This window comes from Acomys russatus, chromosome 7 (genome assembly GCF_903995435.1).
Source record: "Acomys russatus chromosome 7, mAcoRus1.1, whole genome shotgun sequence".
NCBI classification, from domain to species: domain Eukaryota; kingdom Metazoa; phylum Chordata; class Mammalia; order Rodentia; family Muridae; genus Acomys; species Acomys russatus.
In genome coordinates, this window is record NC_067143.1 from 58952200 (window position 1) to 58965354 (window position 13155).

The 13155-nt window shown below is 48.3% G+C and overlaps 1 protein-coding gene across 1 annotated transcript in view; it reads right to left on the reverse strand.

Moving 5' to 3' along the window:
- Trim66 (tripartite motif containing 66) overlaps positions 1 to 13155 on the reverse strand; it is a 68313-nt gene that overhangs the window by 42087 nt on the left and 13071 nt on the right. Inside the window, exons 2-8 of the mRNA XM_051149372.1 lie at positions 12661 to 12705; positions 5549 to 5652; positions 3937 to 4084; positions 2964 to 3096; positions 2418 to 2534; positions 1116 to 1230; positions 468 to 614 (exon numbers count right to left, since the gene is read on the reverse strand). Of these exons, the coding sequence (XP_051005329.1) occupies positions 468 to 614; positions 1116 to 1230; positions 2418 to 2534; positions 2964 to 3096; positions 3937 to 4084; positions 5549 to 5652; positions 12661 to 12705 (809 nt within the window). The remainder of the gene's footprint in view (positions 1 to 467; positions 615 to 1115; positions 1231 to 2417; positions 2535 to 2963; positions 3097 to 3936; positions 4085 to 5548; positions 5653 to 12660; positions 12706 to 13155) is intronic.

The following is a 13155-nucleotide window of genomic DNA, read 5'->3' on the forward strand; positions in this document are numbered from 1 at the left end:
GGAGGACCTCAAGTTTGAGGCCTTCGTGAGCTACCTAGCAAGACCCTGTCAAAAGCCAAACCCAGTGCCTCCTTCTCCCAAGCATCACCATCCTCCCAGGCCAAAGACTTCCAATCCTCTTCAACTCCTGCTTTTCTCTCGTCCCTCAACTTGGACCTGTGAGAGCTCTGCACACTGCTCTGCCCAGGGCAATATCTGAATCCATGAGAACTACAGGCCTTCTGGCCACGTTATCTGGAAATGAGATCATTTCTGCAGCTGGGTCCCTTGTGCTGTGGAACTTGGTGGAAAATGACATTTACTTACTAACCCAAAACCATGGCTGTGTCTGGAGGATAGCTAGACCTGCAATCTTACTCCTCTTTCCTCCCCAAAACATGCACTTCCAAGGACTGCCCCTCCCCTTGTGATGCATGCCCTGTTCTGTATAGTTTTCAGACAAGCCGAAGGGACAGGGTTCCTCTTACCAGCTCTTTGCTGAAAAGGAAAGGAACGCTGGTTTTGCTGCAGACAGCCCAGTTGATGAAATTCTGCACATGCTCAAACTGGCGGTTGAGAACCATGATGCTCTGTAATTGCTGTTCCAGCTTCCGCTTTCTCTCGTTAGTAATGCCCTGGAGCAGAGAAAAGACAGCGTTCCTGGTGCTGTTCATGGACCTATTTGGTAATTCCAGTGGCCACAGTGCTTTAGTATGAACACTGATGGCATCTGATAAGAGAACTTTTGGAAACAGCCTTGAGCTGTTTGCTGATAGAGAAAGGGACAAGATAGTGAGAGATTTTTACATACAAATGTGGATTGGTGGTACATAGAAAAATATAAATGAGTGAATGAATGAATGAGTGAGTGAGTGAATGAATGAACATCTACATCTCTTGTGCATAACCTTCTAAAGAAGGTGCAATTAGACTTCAGCCTGGCATAGCTAAAGACAGCAGCTGCCTAAGAGACATTGCATCAGTGAGAAGTTGAACTGGTTTTCCAGCCGTGAACAAGCCACGCTCCCAAAATTAGACTAGAAATGTTAAAATAAAGTATACAGCAAAATGCTACAAAGGCTGCATATCTGAGTCCTAGGCCTGGCTTCTGGCCTGTTCCAGCCATGTGCACGTACCTCAAGCTCCTCTATGAGCCCATTGGCCTGCTTGTTCAGCTCATTCATGAGGACCATCTTGGCCATTTTGATCTGGTTTTCCACCTTCCGATGCTGATGCTTCACTTCAAAAATCCTAGAAACATGATGGAACGAAACACTGTGATGCCTTTCTGCTGGCCGAGCGACAGCAAGCTTGGGAGCCGCCTTGAGACCAGGGCCAAGCAGGCACCAAAAGAAAGTAGACTTCTCCTCAGCCATGTGGTGTCCCTCCCAGCCCCCATGATGTAACTGGGCTTCCTCTGGGTAAACGTCAGGTCCACAGCCAAGTCCACCCAGTAGCTCACCAGGTGGCACAGTACTATGAGATAGATGGCTATGATTTCATATGATGCATTATCCAAAAGGAAGATGCTCCAGGAAGTGGGAGAGAGAGCACAAGAATAGAGTACAGACCAGGAGCTTCTGAGAACTGAGATTAGTAGGGTCTCTGGAAGGGAGTGATCAATAACATATTTGCTGCTGATTTTAGGGGTGATAAAAATGTTCAGTTGCACAGTCTGTCAAATGCCAAAACCAATGAATTATCCTTTTTTTGTTTTGGTTTAGTTTTTGAGGCAGGGTTTCTCTGTGTATCAGTCCTGGCTGTCCTGGGTTTTCTTGGTAGAACAGGCTAGCCTTGAACTCACAGAGATCTGCCTGCCTCTGCTGGAATTAAAGGCTGAGTAACACATTTTTAAAGGCTTGATCTTTATTACATCTCATTAAAATATTTAAAAGATATGAGCTTTGATGTCACCACAGTCCTGGCTTCCGAGTTGATTAGCCATGTGAGTGAGGTCCGGTAAGTCACCTAACCTCTCCAAACCTCTGTCTCCTCATCAGTAAAATGAAGAGAAGCCTTGGCTGAAAAAAATTATAATAATTGAGCCAAATAGCCCAGTGGATCCCAATTCCTCCTCTTCCTATACAAAATTCCAGTGATAGCGTGCAGTGCTAGCACGCCACTTACATATCTGTATGGGAAACATGAATGGACAGATTGTGACTAACTTGTTGCTATCTCACAATAAACAGCCTTTTCTTCTCAGAAGCTACTTACTGTGTCACTCTTGTTCTGGGTACCCACTTCTGGCTGAGCCATAAAGCACAGAATTTTGGCCCAGACTCACTCCGGTCATCCTGAACTAGCCTGGCCCTAGTCACCAACTGATATTCCAAAGACACCTCACTGGCCCTGAGACCTCGAAGGACAACAGGCTTATCTGCTGGAGGTGGGAGAGCAGAGCATTTTCAGCACTGGCAGCATCTGGCCTGGGCTACCTGTCCTCGATTTGCTTTGCGGATGTCTGTAGGCTGGATTTCTTATGTGCCACCTGCGTAGTCACGCTTTCTAGGAGCATCCTCTGGTTTTGTAGAACTTCTTCAACGTGTCTGCACCTAAGAGAGGAGACAAAGAGCTGAGAGTGGCAGGTCCTCTCCTGGGCATCAGGCACACACTGAGAGAGTCAAAGGCACTGAGGTCTCCTGGTCCATCGGGAAGTTTTTGGAGACGTCCCACAAGAGAAGGGAAAGACCTCAATTCAGGCATTGCAGGTTGGCTTGAGCAGGGAGAGGCATCTTCCCCTCCCCGCAGCCCCCTACATAATAAAGTTATCCTTTGACTCACTATGTAGCCTGGGCTATCCCCTGTCCCCTGGGGGCTGTCCGTCATCCTGCCTCAGCCTCCCAAGTGCTGGGATTACAGGTGAATGTCACCCTACCCTGCTGCAGGGAGTGTGGGTCTTGACACCTTGGCAGGCTCTCACAGAGAGCCAGGCAGAGCCTCCCACACCCACTCAGACAGCCCAGCAGCCTAGCAGCCCCCACCTGTGCTCCTTGTGCTCCACCATTAGGCAGCTGTGGCACGTGAGCACATCGCACGTCTCGCAGAAGAGCTTGAGCACTTCCTGTGTGTGCAGAGGACAGTACAGGGCGAAGTCCCCAGAGCCACCATTCACCCCTGTCAGGGAAGATAGAAGATGTGGGCTCTGTTCACACAGAGCTTTCTGTTAAGTTCTGCTGAACAGCCCCGGCCCACGAGGGACACAGCACAGGCACAGAGCTTGGGTGAGGAGATGCAAACGAGAGAGAGAGAGGTCTCTCTTGGGAATGGTGAGACTTGGGACACAGGGAAGAATTCAAGCTTAGCCTAGCTAGATTTGCTCAGCTGCCCAGAAACCCCACACTCTCAGGCCCTAGTGTCCCACCACCTGCCAGAGGTGGAGAAGGCACGTGCTCCTGCCCCAGATGGGTCTCTGGCGCAATGGGAAAGCCTCCTGAAAAACCCTAAGCCTCTTCACTGACTGGTATCCTGTGTTGATGGCGCTAAAACCAGCTCCTCAGCCTTGCTGGGCTTCAGGCTAGTTCATGTGACAAACCCTGCTTCCTGTGGGCCTGGCAAACATGAAACCCTCCCAAGAACCAAAGGCCTTAGAGGAAGGCTTTTTAAAAGAGTGTGGCTGAAAACAGTGCAGGATGGACAAACGGGCAAGAGTGGACCAGACTGTTAGGTCTCTGCATGTGAGACATACTGCTCTAAATAGAAGTGGAAGGTAGGAGTTCAACTTGCTTCCATGATTCAAGATCATGCTCCCAGCACCGGCTCACCCACACTTACCCACCCCGGGCCTGACAGTGAACGGCTGGAGTGAGTCACCCCTCTGACACTGGGAGAGACATTCTTCCTTTATAAAAGACACAGGAACCAGCCCCACTGTCTCCCTCGGCTAGGAAACAGGTCAAAGAGCTCTTCTCTAGGCACTTGAGGGTTCTGCACAGAGGCTGGGTAAGGGACTGGTACCTGAGGATCCCTTCTGCGCCCGTGAAAAGAGTGGGCCCCCTGGGGCTGGGACATGCCGGTGTTCCTCTGTGCAGGAGCTGCAGAGCCAGCGATTGCAGTGTGTGCAGAGGATGTGCGCCGCCCTCTTCTCCTTGCACTCAGAGCAGTTCTGCAAGCAGAGAGTCCAAAAATCTGTGACCTGGAGCTGCACATGCTCTAGGGAATGGGGTCCTGCTGAACTGTTTCCGGGGACTGGGGAATGTAGTGTACAGGAGGGCTGCATGGCACGGTGTGTGCAGGAGAGCACCCTCTGTGACTGAATGGACAGTGGCTATCCTGTGCTAAAGCTAAGAAAACCCAGGAAGCCAAGGCTCCCCCATTGAGGCATGCACAGCACGGGCAGGGTGACACCCTTTAAATGGGTAATACTGCAACAAAGAAACACGTGATACATGCTAGGGACATTTGTCAAAAAAAAAAAAAAAGAGGTTTCCAAGAATTAGGCCTAAGAGTGGTGGGAACTTTTTCACCAGTAGGAAACATCTAAGCTGAGTGCTGAATGGCAAGTCGGTGGATGAAGGGAAGGTTACAACAGAGGGAAAAGTCAAGCAAAATCAAAGCACTCAATTCCTTCACAGGGGAGAAAGCCTAAGATGTCACAGTGCCCAGAGAGATGAATACACCGAGCCAAGCGAGCACATCCAGGGCCCGCTTCACCTGGAGGCTGCTGGCCTAGCACCTCACCTAGTCTAAAAGTTTGGTCGTTTCATTAGCAGATATAATGCTGGGTCTGGTGGGAACCATCATGAGATGAGATGTAAACAAATCTACCTATTCCATGCCTAGCTCACACAAGCCACTAAGTCAGAAAGCTTTATGACGTTTCCTATGAATGTCTTAGAAGTAGAATGCAGGAGGAATATCTTCTTAGCACCAAAAGCCCCAGAGGATAGGATAGTCAGTAGGAATTAAATGCAGGAACAAGTAAATAAATTCATAAATGAATGAAATATAATGATAAGGATATGCCAGGAGAAAGAAACAGAAGGCATGACAGTTGGTAAGTAATGTGAAATTCAGAAACTTGGGGGAAAGGTTGAGAGCTGTTATAGACAAGATTAAAGAGCCCATTAAATCTAAGCTGGTGTGTGAATTTTCAACTCAGGGGGAAGATAACAGGAAAGAAAAGCCTAGTTCTGATATTTTCAGTAAGAGCCATGAGAAAAAAAAAACATTGAAATATATTAAGTAATGCTTAATGTGCATTAAGATACTTTTACCTTCCACTCGAAGCATGTAATTTTCACCCAGTAGAAAACTACTCTGCTTCTGCCAATTCAAACATTTTTTTATTTCCTCCTGGGTAGATGAATGGATAGGTGAGTGTGTGGGTGGATGACTGGACGGGTAGATAGATGGATGGATATGCAGGTAGGTGGATGGATGGGTGGATGGGTGGGTGGGTGGGTGGTGGGTGGATGGATGGGTGGATGGGTGGGTAGATGAATGGATCCATGGATATGGAAAAACATATGGTGAAGTCACAAGTCAGTGGTAGGAGCCTAGACCTATAGACAGGGGCCTCATCACTTTCTGTAAACCATCTCTTGCCAATTTCCTTGTCTTGACTTACCCTGGCCATTGTGGGTTTTCCAGGAGAAAAGCACTGAAGAAAAATATGTTCAGTTACATCTCTGGTAAGATAGACTCGCTGACATCCAGGACAGAAGATGAGCTCTAGTGAGGAAAGACAGACAACGGAGTCTAGGCAACGGAGTAGATTACAATAAGGCCTAGGACGCTTTTTAATACCCAGCACCGATATATGGTAATATCCCTTGTGCCAAAGCAATCCCTGCTCAGTAACACAGCCTGCACTTACCATGAACCACCCCATCAGAGGCCCGCCCTACGGACTACCCGTCAGATCTCCTCCCATCCCTGTCTGTGCCCAATCTACCTTCCTCTGGGAGCCAGCCACTGCAAACTCAGGCCTCTCTGCTTTTGACAATCAGGTGCCTCCTGCTGTGCCAGTTCCTCATTCTACAGCCCTGAAGTCCCAGCTCCTGGACTTTGGAGGGTTGGTGTAACCCAGAGGGCAGCATCAGTCATTAAGGTCACCATGTGACGCAGATTACTTCGGAGATCTCAAAGGTAGAGTTTCCAGGAGTTCTCTATCGAGAGGAAGAACCACCCACCCCTCCTGCCTGCACACATTCTATTGGTTTAACCAATACCAATAAGTCTGCTCCTGGGGCTCAGAAGCCTGTTGCTGGGCTGGCTCCACCTACAGTCCTAGACCATGTCAGGTACACTATATGCATCACCAGTGAACAACCTGACTCACTCCCTCTCCCAGAGGAATGCAACTGTTTCCAATACATTCCTTAGCAGAGCCGGCTTCTAAATTACATAAGCAACAAGAGACTGCCAACCTGGAGACTATGGTAACTCTTCAGACCCACTCTAAAAATGCCCAACACTCAGAGAATGAGTCTCTTGGAGAGGGCAAGGCGCAGGCTTGATGCCTGACAGCCTGAGTTCTATCCTCTGAACCCACAGGTGGAAGGAGAGAACCAATTCTTTCAAGTTGTCCTCTGACCTCTACGTGTGTGCAATAGAATATTGCACGTACACACACACACACACACGGGTTGCTGTGAGAATTGAATTAGATAATATTTGAGAAAACATAGTTCTCCTTGAATGCTGACTGAATTAAAAATACTTCTCACATCCTATTCAGGGTATGATGAAAAGCAGATAAAGAATGGACACTGAATCCCAGCACTTGGGAGGCTGAGGCAGGTGGATCACTGTGAGTTCGAGGCCAGCCTGGTCTACAAAGTGAGTCCAGGACAGCCAATGCTACACAGAGAAACCCTGTCTCAAAAACAAAACAAAACAAAACAAAAAAGAATGGACACTGGAACCTACAAGTAGAACATTATGATAGGCAGATTTGGGCCCAGGGGTCCCGCTCAAACTAAGGCACCAGCCAAGGACAATACAGGCGGTAAACTTTAAACCCCTACCCAGATCTAGCCAATGGTCAGAACATTCTCCACAGTTGAGTGGAGAGTGGGATATGACTTTCTCACATACTCTGGTGCCTCACATTTGACCATGTCCCCTGGAGGGGGAGACCTGGTGGCACTCAGAGGAAGGACAGAAGGTTACCAAGAAGAGACTTGATACTCTATGAGCATATACAGGGGGAGGAAATCCCCCTCAGGAACAGTCATAGGGGAGGGGAATAAGGGAAAAATGGGAGGGAGGGGGAAGAATGGGAGGATACAAGGGATGGGATAACCATTGAGATGTAACAAGAATAAATTAATAAAAAAAAAAAAAAAAGAAAATACTATTAAAAAAAAAAAAAAAAGAACGGACACTGGGAAGCTGGCCACAAGCTTGTCCTCTTCCTGAAAGAATTCCTCGTGGTTCCTTTTGTTTTTAAAGACATGCTTTCATTATGTAGCCCTGGCTGGCCTTAAGTTCACAGAGGTCCATCTGCCTCTGCCTCCCGAGTCCTGGGATTGAAGGCTGCCACTGTGCCTCTTGTGATCCTACCATCAAACAGGACTCTTTGGAATGGGGAGATGGCTCAGCGGGGAGAAGCAGGGGCAGAGACAGGCAAGTTCCTGGAGCTCTGCGGCCGGCTAGCTTAACCAAACTGAGTTAGCTCCAGGTTCAATGAGAGATCCTGTCCCAAATCATAAGGTAGAGGGCAACTGAGGTAGACGCCTCGTGTTGACCCATGATCTTCATATGTGCATGCACACCCACACATGAACACTGTACACACACTAAGGGAAGAGAGGGGTGGGGTGGGAGAAGAGAGAGAGAGAGAGAGAGAAGAAAGGAGAAGACATGACTAGACCTCGGGGACCTGAGTGATTCTGCTCTCGCTCCTACAACTCTCCAGCTGCTCTGTGGAAAGTTGAAGCTGGTGCTCAGATTGCTGAAGGACATCAGGCCTTGAGGAAAGAGGCTGTAGTTGTCTCAAACATTCCTCATAATCCCATCCTAAACCAGCCAGACCAACTGATCCACCAATCTAATGCCAGCATGGGAGTACAGCCAAGATCAGCCAAACTCAGCCTAGACTACCCCGAGAATTCCAGTCCAGATCACCAACCTAGAGAGCCAAACACCAAAGAAATTTGGTTTAACCACTAAGTTTTGGGGTGGCTTATCATGTAGCAAAAGCTCACTGTTGCCATCTGGAAAATCCACAAAATCATATAAAACAATAGCCTTTGACAGAATTGCATCTGAATCCCCTGGGTATTTTTTCTACCGGTCAACACTCTCCACAGGTGACATCATCTGGCTGTCAGGTGACTGTCTCTCCCATCTACAAGGCGCACTGGGTGCTAAAAGTTACTTTCACAAGACTTCCAACTCCTGGTACCAAGTACTCAAACATCAACAACAGTAACACAGCAGAGTGGAAAAGGAGGGTGGACTGGGTGGTTCAAGTAAGGCCTCATGGCACTTTATCTGCCTGTCTGTCCTGGCCTTTTCTGGCATTCATTTTCAACCTGGCGTCACTGCCCTCCAGCCTCACCTCTAGCTTCCTCTGCCAGGCGCCATATGTCTTTGGCATGCCGGGGATCTCTGCCAAGCTTTTGCATGGCTCTGTCTGGGACAGTGCTGCTCCTTCTTGACGTACTTGTCCTTGCTTCTGTCCTTCTCAGATAAACTCCTATGCATCCTGTCAAACCTGCTCAAATGTCCCACTTCTGAGAAACAGGACTGATGTCCCTTAGGATAAGTTAATTAGTGCCTCCAGCAGAAGAAGCATCCCACTGCATTTTAACCACCTGTTCATATGTCTGCATGCAGAAATAACCCATACTTGGCATTCAAGGATGGATTTTAGAAGACTGGATAACTGTTTCTTTTGCTGGTATACTCCATGTGTACTCTTTTTACTCATGGCCATTTTTAGTAGAGAAAGCCACCCGGAAGTTTCTGGATGGTGCGAGAAAGCCATCCTGAGATGACAACCACACTGTGTATAGATAAGGCTCTGCTGCTATTATCTGTCTGTCACCTCAGGTGATCACCCCCTTTCTCAGAGTGTTACTAAGTTGTTAAAGTGAGGGGACTAGAAATAACAGAGTGTGCTAATTACACAACCCTTTCCATATGCCCTCTGCAGCTGAGCTTCAGGAAGACTCCCCTAGGCAAGACAAGAAGGGACAGTCAGCCAACATTCTTGTCTGAAAGTTAGGCGGACCAGGCACAATGGCACACACCTGTTATCCCAGCACTTGAGAGATCAGGCAGGAGGACTGCCAGTGAGAAACTGTGTCAAACAAACAAAACAAAAACCAGAGAGTCAAATGACAGGCTGTGGCTGCGGAGAAGCTGGTGGTAAAGGATCATCCGGAAGAGAATTAGCTCATAAGACTCACTAAGACTAGTCATCAGACTCACTATTTACATATGAAATCATCTTATGTAACATGTTTTTCACACAGTGCTTGTATTGAAACAGAGACTTTTTTTGAGACAGGGTCTCATGTAACTCAAGCTGGTCTTGAACTCAAAATGGATTCAAGAATGACCTTGAACCCCTAGGGAGGTGAAATTACAGGTGTATCACACTATGCCTGACTTATATAGTGTTAAGGATTAAGTCCAGGGCATCATGCATGCTATGGAGACACTCTACCAAATGAACTACATGAGGAGCTTTTAATGACAGGGCCTTACTGTGTAGCCTTAGCCTTCTCTATGTAGACCAGGCTAGCCTTGAACTTGACAGCAATTCTCCTGCCGATGCCTCCCAAGTGCTGGGATTACAGGTGGGCAACATCAAGCTCACCTATTTTACTGCTTATTTCTATTTGAATTGTTCAGTTATCAGGCTTGAGCATGTATTTCAAAACCAGACACATTATTCTTGAAACACAGGCAACCACGACACAAGAAGGCGGGGCTTCTGTTTCCAGAAGGTACCAGAGGTCTCCCTATGGGGCCTAGTGGCCTCGGGGAACAGCACTGGGAGTCAAAGTCATTCACTCTGTCTGTTAAGAGAGTGGAAACTGAGGCAAGGGCCATGACGCACGTCTATAATTCTAGCACTCAGGAGACTGAGGCAGGGGATTCTCAAATTCAAGACCACACAGGGCTACATAGTGAGTTTCAGGATAGGCTGTTTCAAAAAGTAAATAAACAGTCCTGTCCCTAGGAGGTGTGATACAAATTGTCATCTGCTTTTTCACTACTCTCTGCACTGGCACCACACATGTGATATCTTATTCAATCATCAAGTCTGAGCAATAGGTCTTGTCTCCATTTTACTGGGGAGAGTAAGACTCCAAGAGGCTAAATTATAGCAGCCTGTGGCAAACTCAAACCCAAGTCTGTTTGACTTTAGACCCATGTCCTTGGGGCCAGGGAGATGGCTGAGTGGCAAAGCACTTGCCATGGAAACATGAGGATCCAGAACTCATGGAACGCTGGTCATGTTGCTGCGCACCTCTGACCTCAGAACAACGGCAGGCAGATGGAAGGTGGAGACAATAGCATCCCCAGAAGCCCACATACTGGGTAACCTGGACTATGCAGCACAGTCGCAGGTGACAATAACACCCTGCTTCAAACAGCCTCAAAATGAGGGCAGACATTCAAAGTTGATTTTTGATATCCACACATGTGCCACAGCACACGGGCGCGTGCGCGCGCGCGCGCACACACACACACACACACACACACACACACACACACACAAATAAAACAATGTCCTTTTCATTATGCTATATTCTTTCCCAATTCAATAATAAACAAATGACATTTTTATTTTAATTAACTAGACAGTTTCACCATATGCAAAATATTTCAGAATAATGATCAAACTACAGTTACGATCCAACTAGACTAATAGCCTATACCCAGCCCTGGAATTTGGAATTCTCCTGATATGCTTAAAGGTTTAAGAAATACAACCTTTGAACATTTGAGCTGGGCATGATGGCACACATCTGTAATCCCAGCACTCAAGGAGGCAAAGGCAAGTGGATATCTATGAGTTCAAGGCCAGCCTCGTCTACAAAGCGAGTCCAGGTCAGACAAGGTTACACAGCGAAACTCTGTCTCGAAAAACCAAAAGAAAAAGAAAAGAAAGAAAGACAAGAAAAAAGAAATACAGTATTTGAGGAAAAGCAGACAGAATGAAGCTTTTGTGCCTAAAGAAAACAAATGTGGAGACAGGTGCATTCTTTGCTACAAATACAAACTATAAGGCGGTCTTTTAACTGTCCTGATATGGGCTAAGGCTGTGGCTCGTGGGTAGAGAGAGCGGCAGTTTCAGGAGTTCCAGGCACCAACATGCACAAATAATTATTCACGTGATTACAACATCTAGCTCTTTGAGGACCAGCACTCTGAACAGTACTCTTCCCCTGTGTCATGAAGCTGAGGAAGGCAGGAAAGTCCAACAGAATCTGGGTAGGTGCAGCTATGATGGATTTCCCCTCTGATAGACAAATGGGTAGATTCCCGACACACTGAAGGAGCTAGTCCTGGTACCCAGATATCCTATGGCTGGTGCTGACACAGAAGGAAGTCCTCATGCCCGGGTATCCTATGGCTGGCACTGACTTGGAGGCTACAATCTATCTCCTCTGACTCACAGATCAATTAAGAGACCAAGACAGTCTGTGGCCTGTTACTGGGGCTAGAGTGTGTGCTGAGCCCAGAAAAAGAAATGAGGCCTAGTGTGGGTAACTAGCCCTCAGCGTGAACATGTGGCCAAGGCAACCTTGGCTTTGGATGGTGAGAGTAGGAGAGACATGGCAAGGAGGTCCCAGAAATCAGGCATGGGTCAGCTCAGGCCATCAGATGAGCATGCTACCCTGAGCCCAGTGCTAAGCAACCTCCATAGCTTGTGACGTTTTTCACTCTTCATCTCTTGTCTGAGCCTCCTTGAAAACTGCCTCTGGAGCTCCAGATCAGACCTAGCCGTGGGATCCCTGAGCAGCCTGAAGTGCCTCTGTCAGTGTCCAAAGCTGGATAGACCCTCTTGGTTCCCAATCCCCAGATACACGGAGGATGGCACGAAAGCCTCAAGAGACACAGGGACATAGGTTCAAAACTACATCGCCCTTGTAAAACCTCAAAGCACTGAGCAGCCTTGAATAGCCTCTGTAGCCACAGGTAAGACACTCTGCTTCACTCTGCCTCTGCCAGGCACCAAGCAAGGAAATTATGCACTCCACACTCAGGCAGGCTGGCCAGTCTCACCAATCATCTGTGCCCTCCCACCCTCAGAAGCCTCAGCATGCTGAGCACCAAGTAAGGCCCCCACTGAAGCCCTTCAAGCCGCCCACCGCCCCACTGGCTCAGAGCAGCACTGCCTTCAAGAAGCGCGCTGCACCCGCTCTTCGGATGACAGCACCTGTTAGGAAGACAGAGTCTGATCCAAGACACACCTAAGCTGGCTGCCGATCTTGCCCCTGGCTGCCAGCAGGCTTACCTGTCACCCTGTTGCCCTGTAATTGGAGCAACACCTGGGAGAGAAGTCAGGGGAGCGACAGGTGAGACCACCACCAGCCCTGGAGTACAGTGCTCCCCGGGAGCCCAGGAGCACCCACCCCACATGCAGCAAGTCAGCTGGGCCCAAGGCCTAAGCCTCAGGGAGCTGGGTTCTGGGTGGGGTTTGGGGAGCATCCTGGAGCCTCTCCTGGTTGTGATGCATCCTTAGCCAGGGCTGCATCTTCTCTAGCTCACCTGAGATGCTCCTGCAAGAAAGAGCGAGGTTGATTGCTTCTGTTCCTGTTTATCTTCAAGTCTCTGCAGCAATCTTCCCAAACTGAGCAGCAAGAGGGAGACCTCAAAGAGGCGCCTCTCTTCCTAGCTGCATCTCCTTCCTAATCCTCTGGGTGCCTCCGAATAGAAGCAGCTCAGAAGGAAGAAAACGAGATTTTCAACTTTCAGGAACTAGCTCTGTCGCCCTCTGCTCAGCTCGGGAGGCCATCACTCTCGGCCTCTTAGAACTCGATCCACAAAAATCCTTTGGCCCTCCATGTTCCCCAAAATGACAGTGCTCATGTGTGGCTGGATCCTGCCCCCGATCCGGCAGCTCATTTAAATAGAGCTCATCACAACAACAGTGTTGGTGGAGAAGTGAGTAGCTGCAGGGCCCTGGGGACCCCCTGTTTATACGTAGGAAGAATGATGCAATCTGGGTATCAAAATAGCAATCCAGAATGGAATAACAGGCTC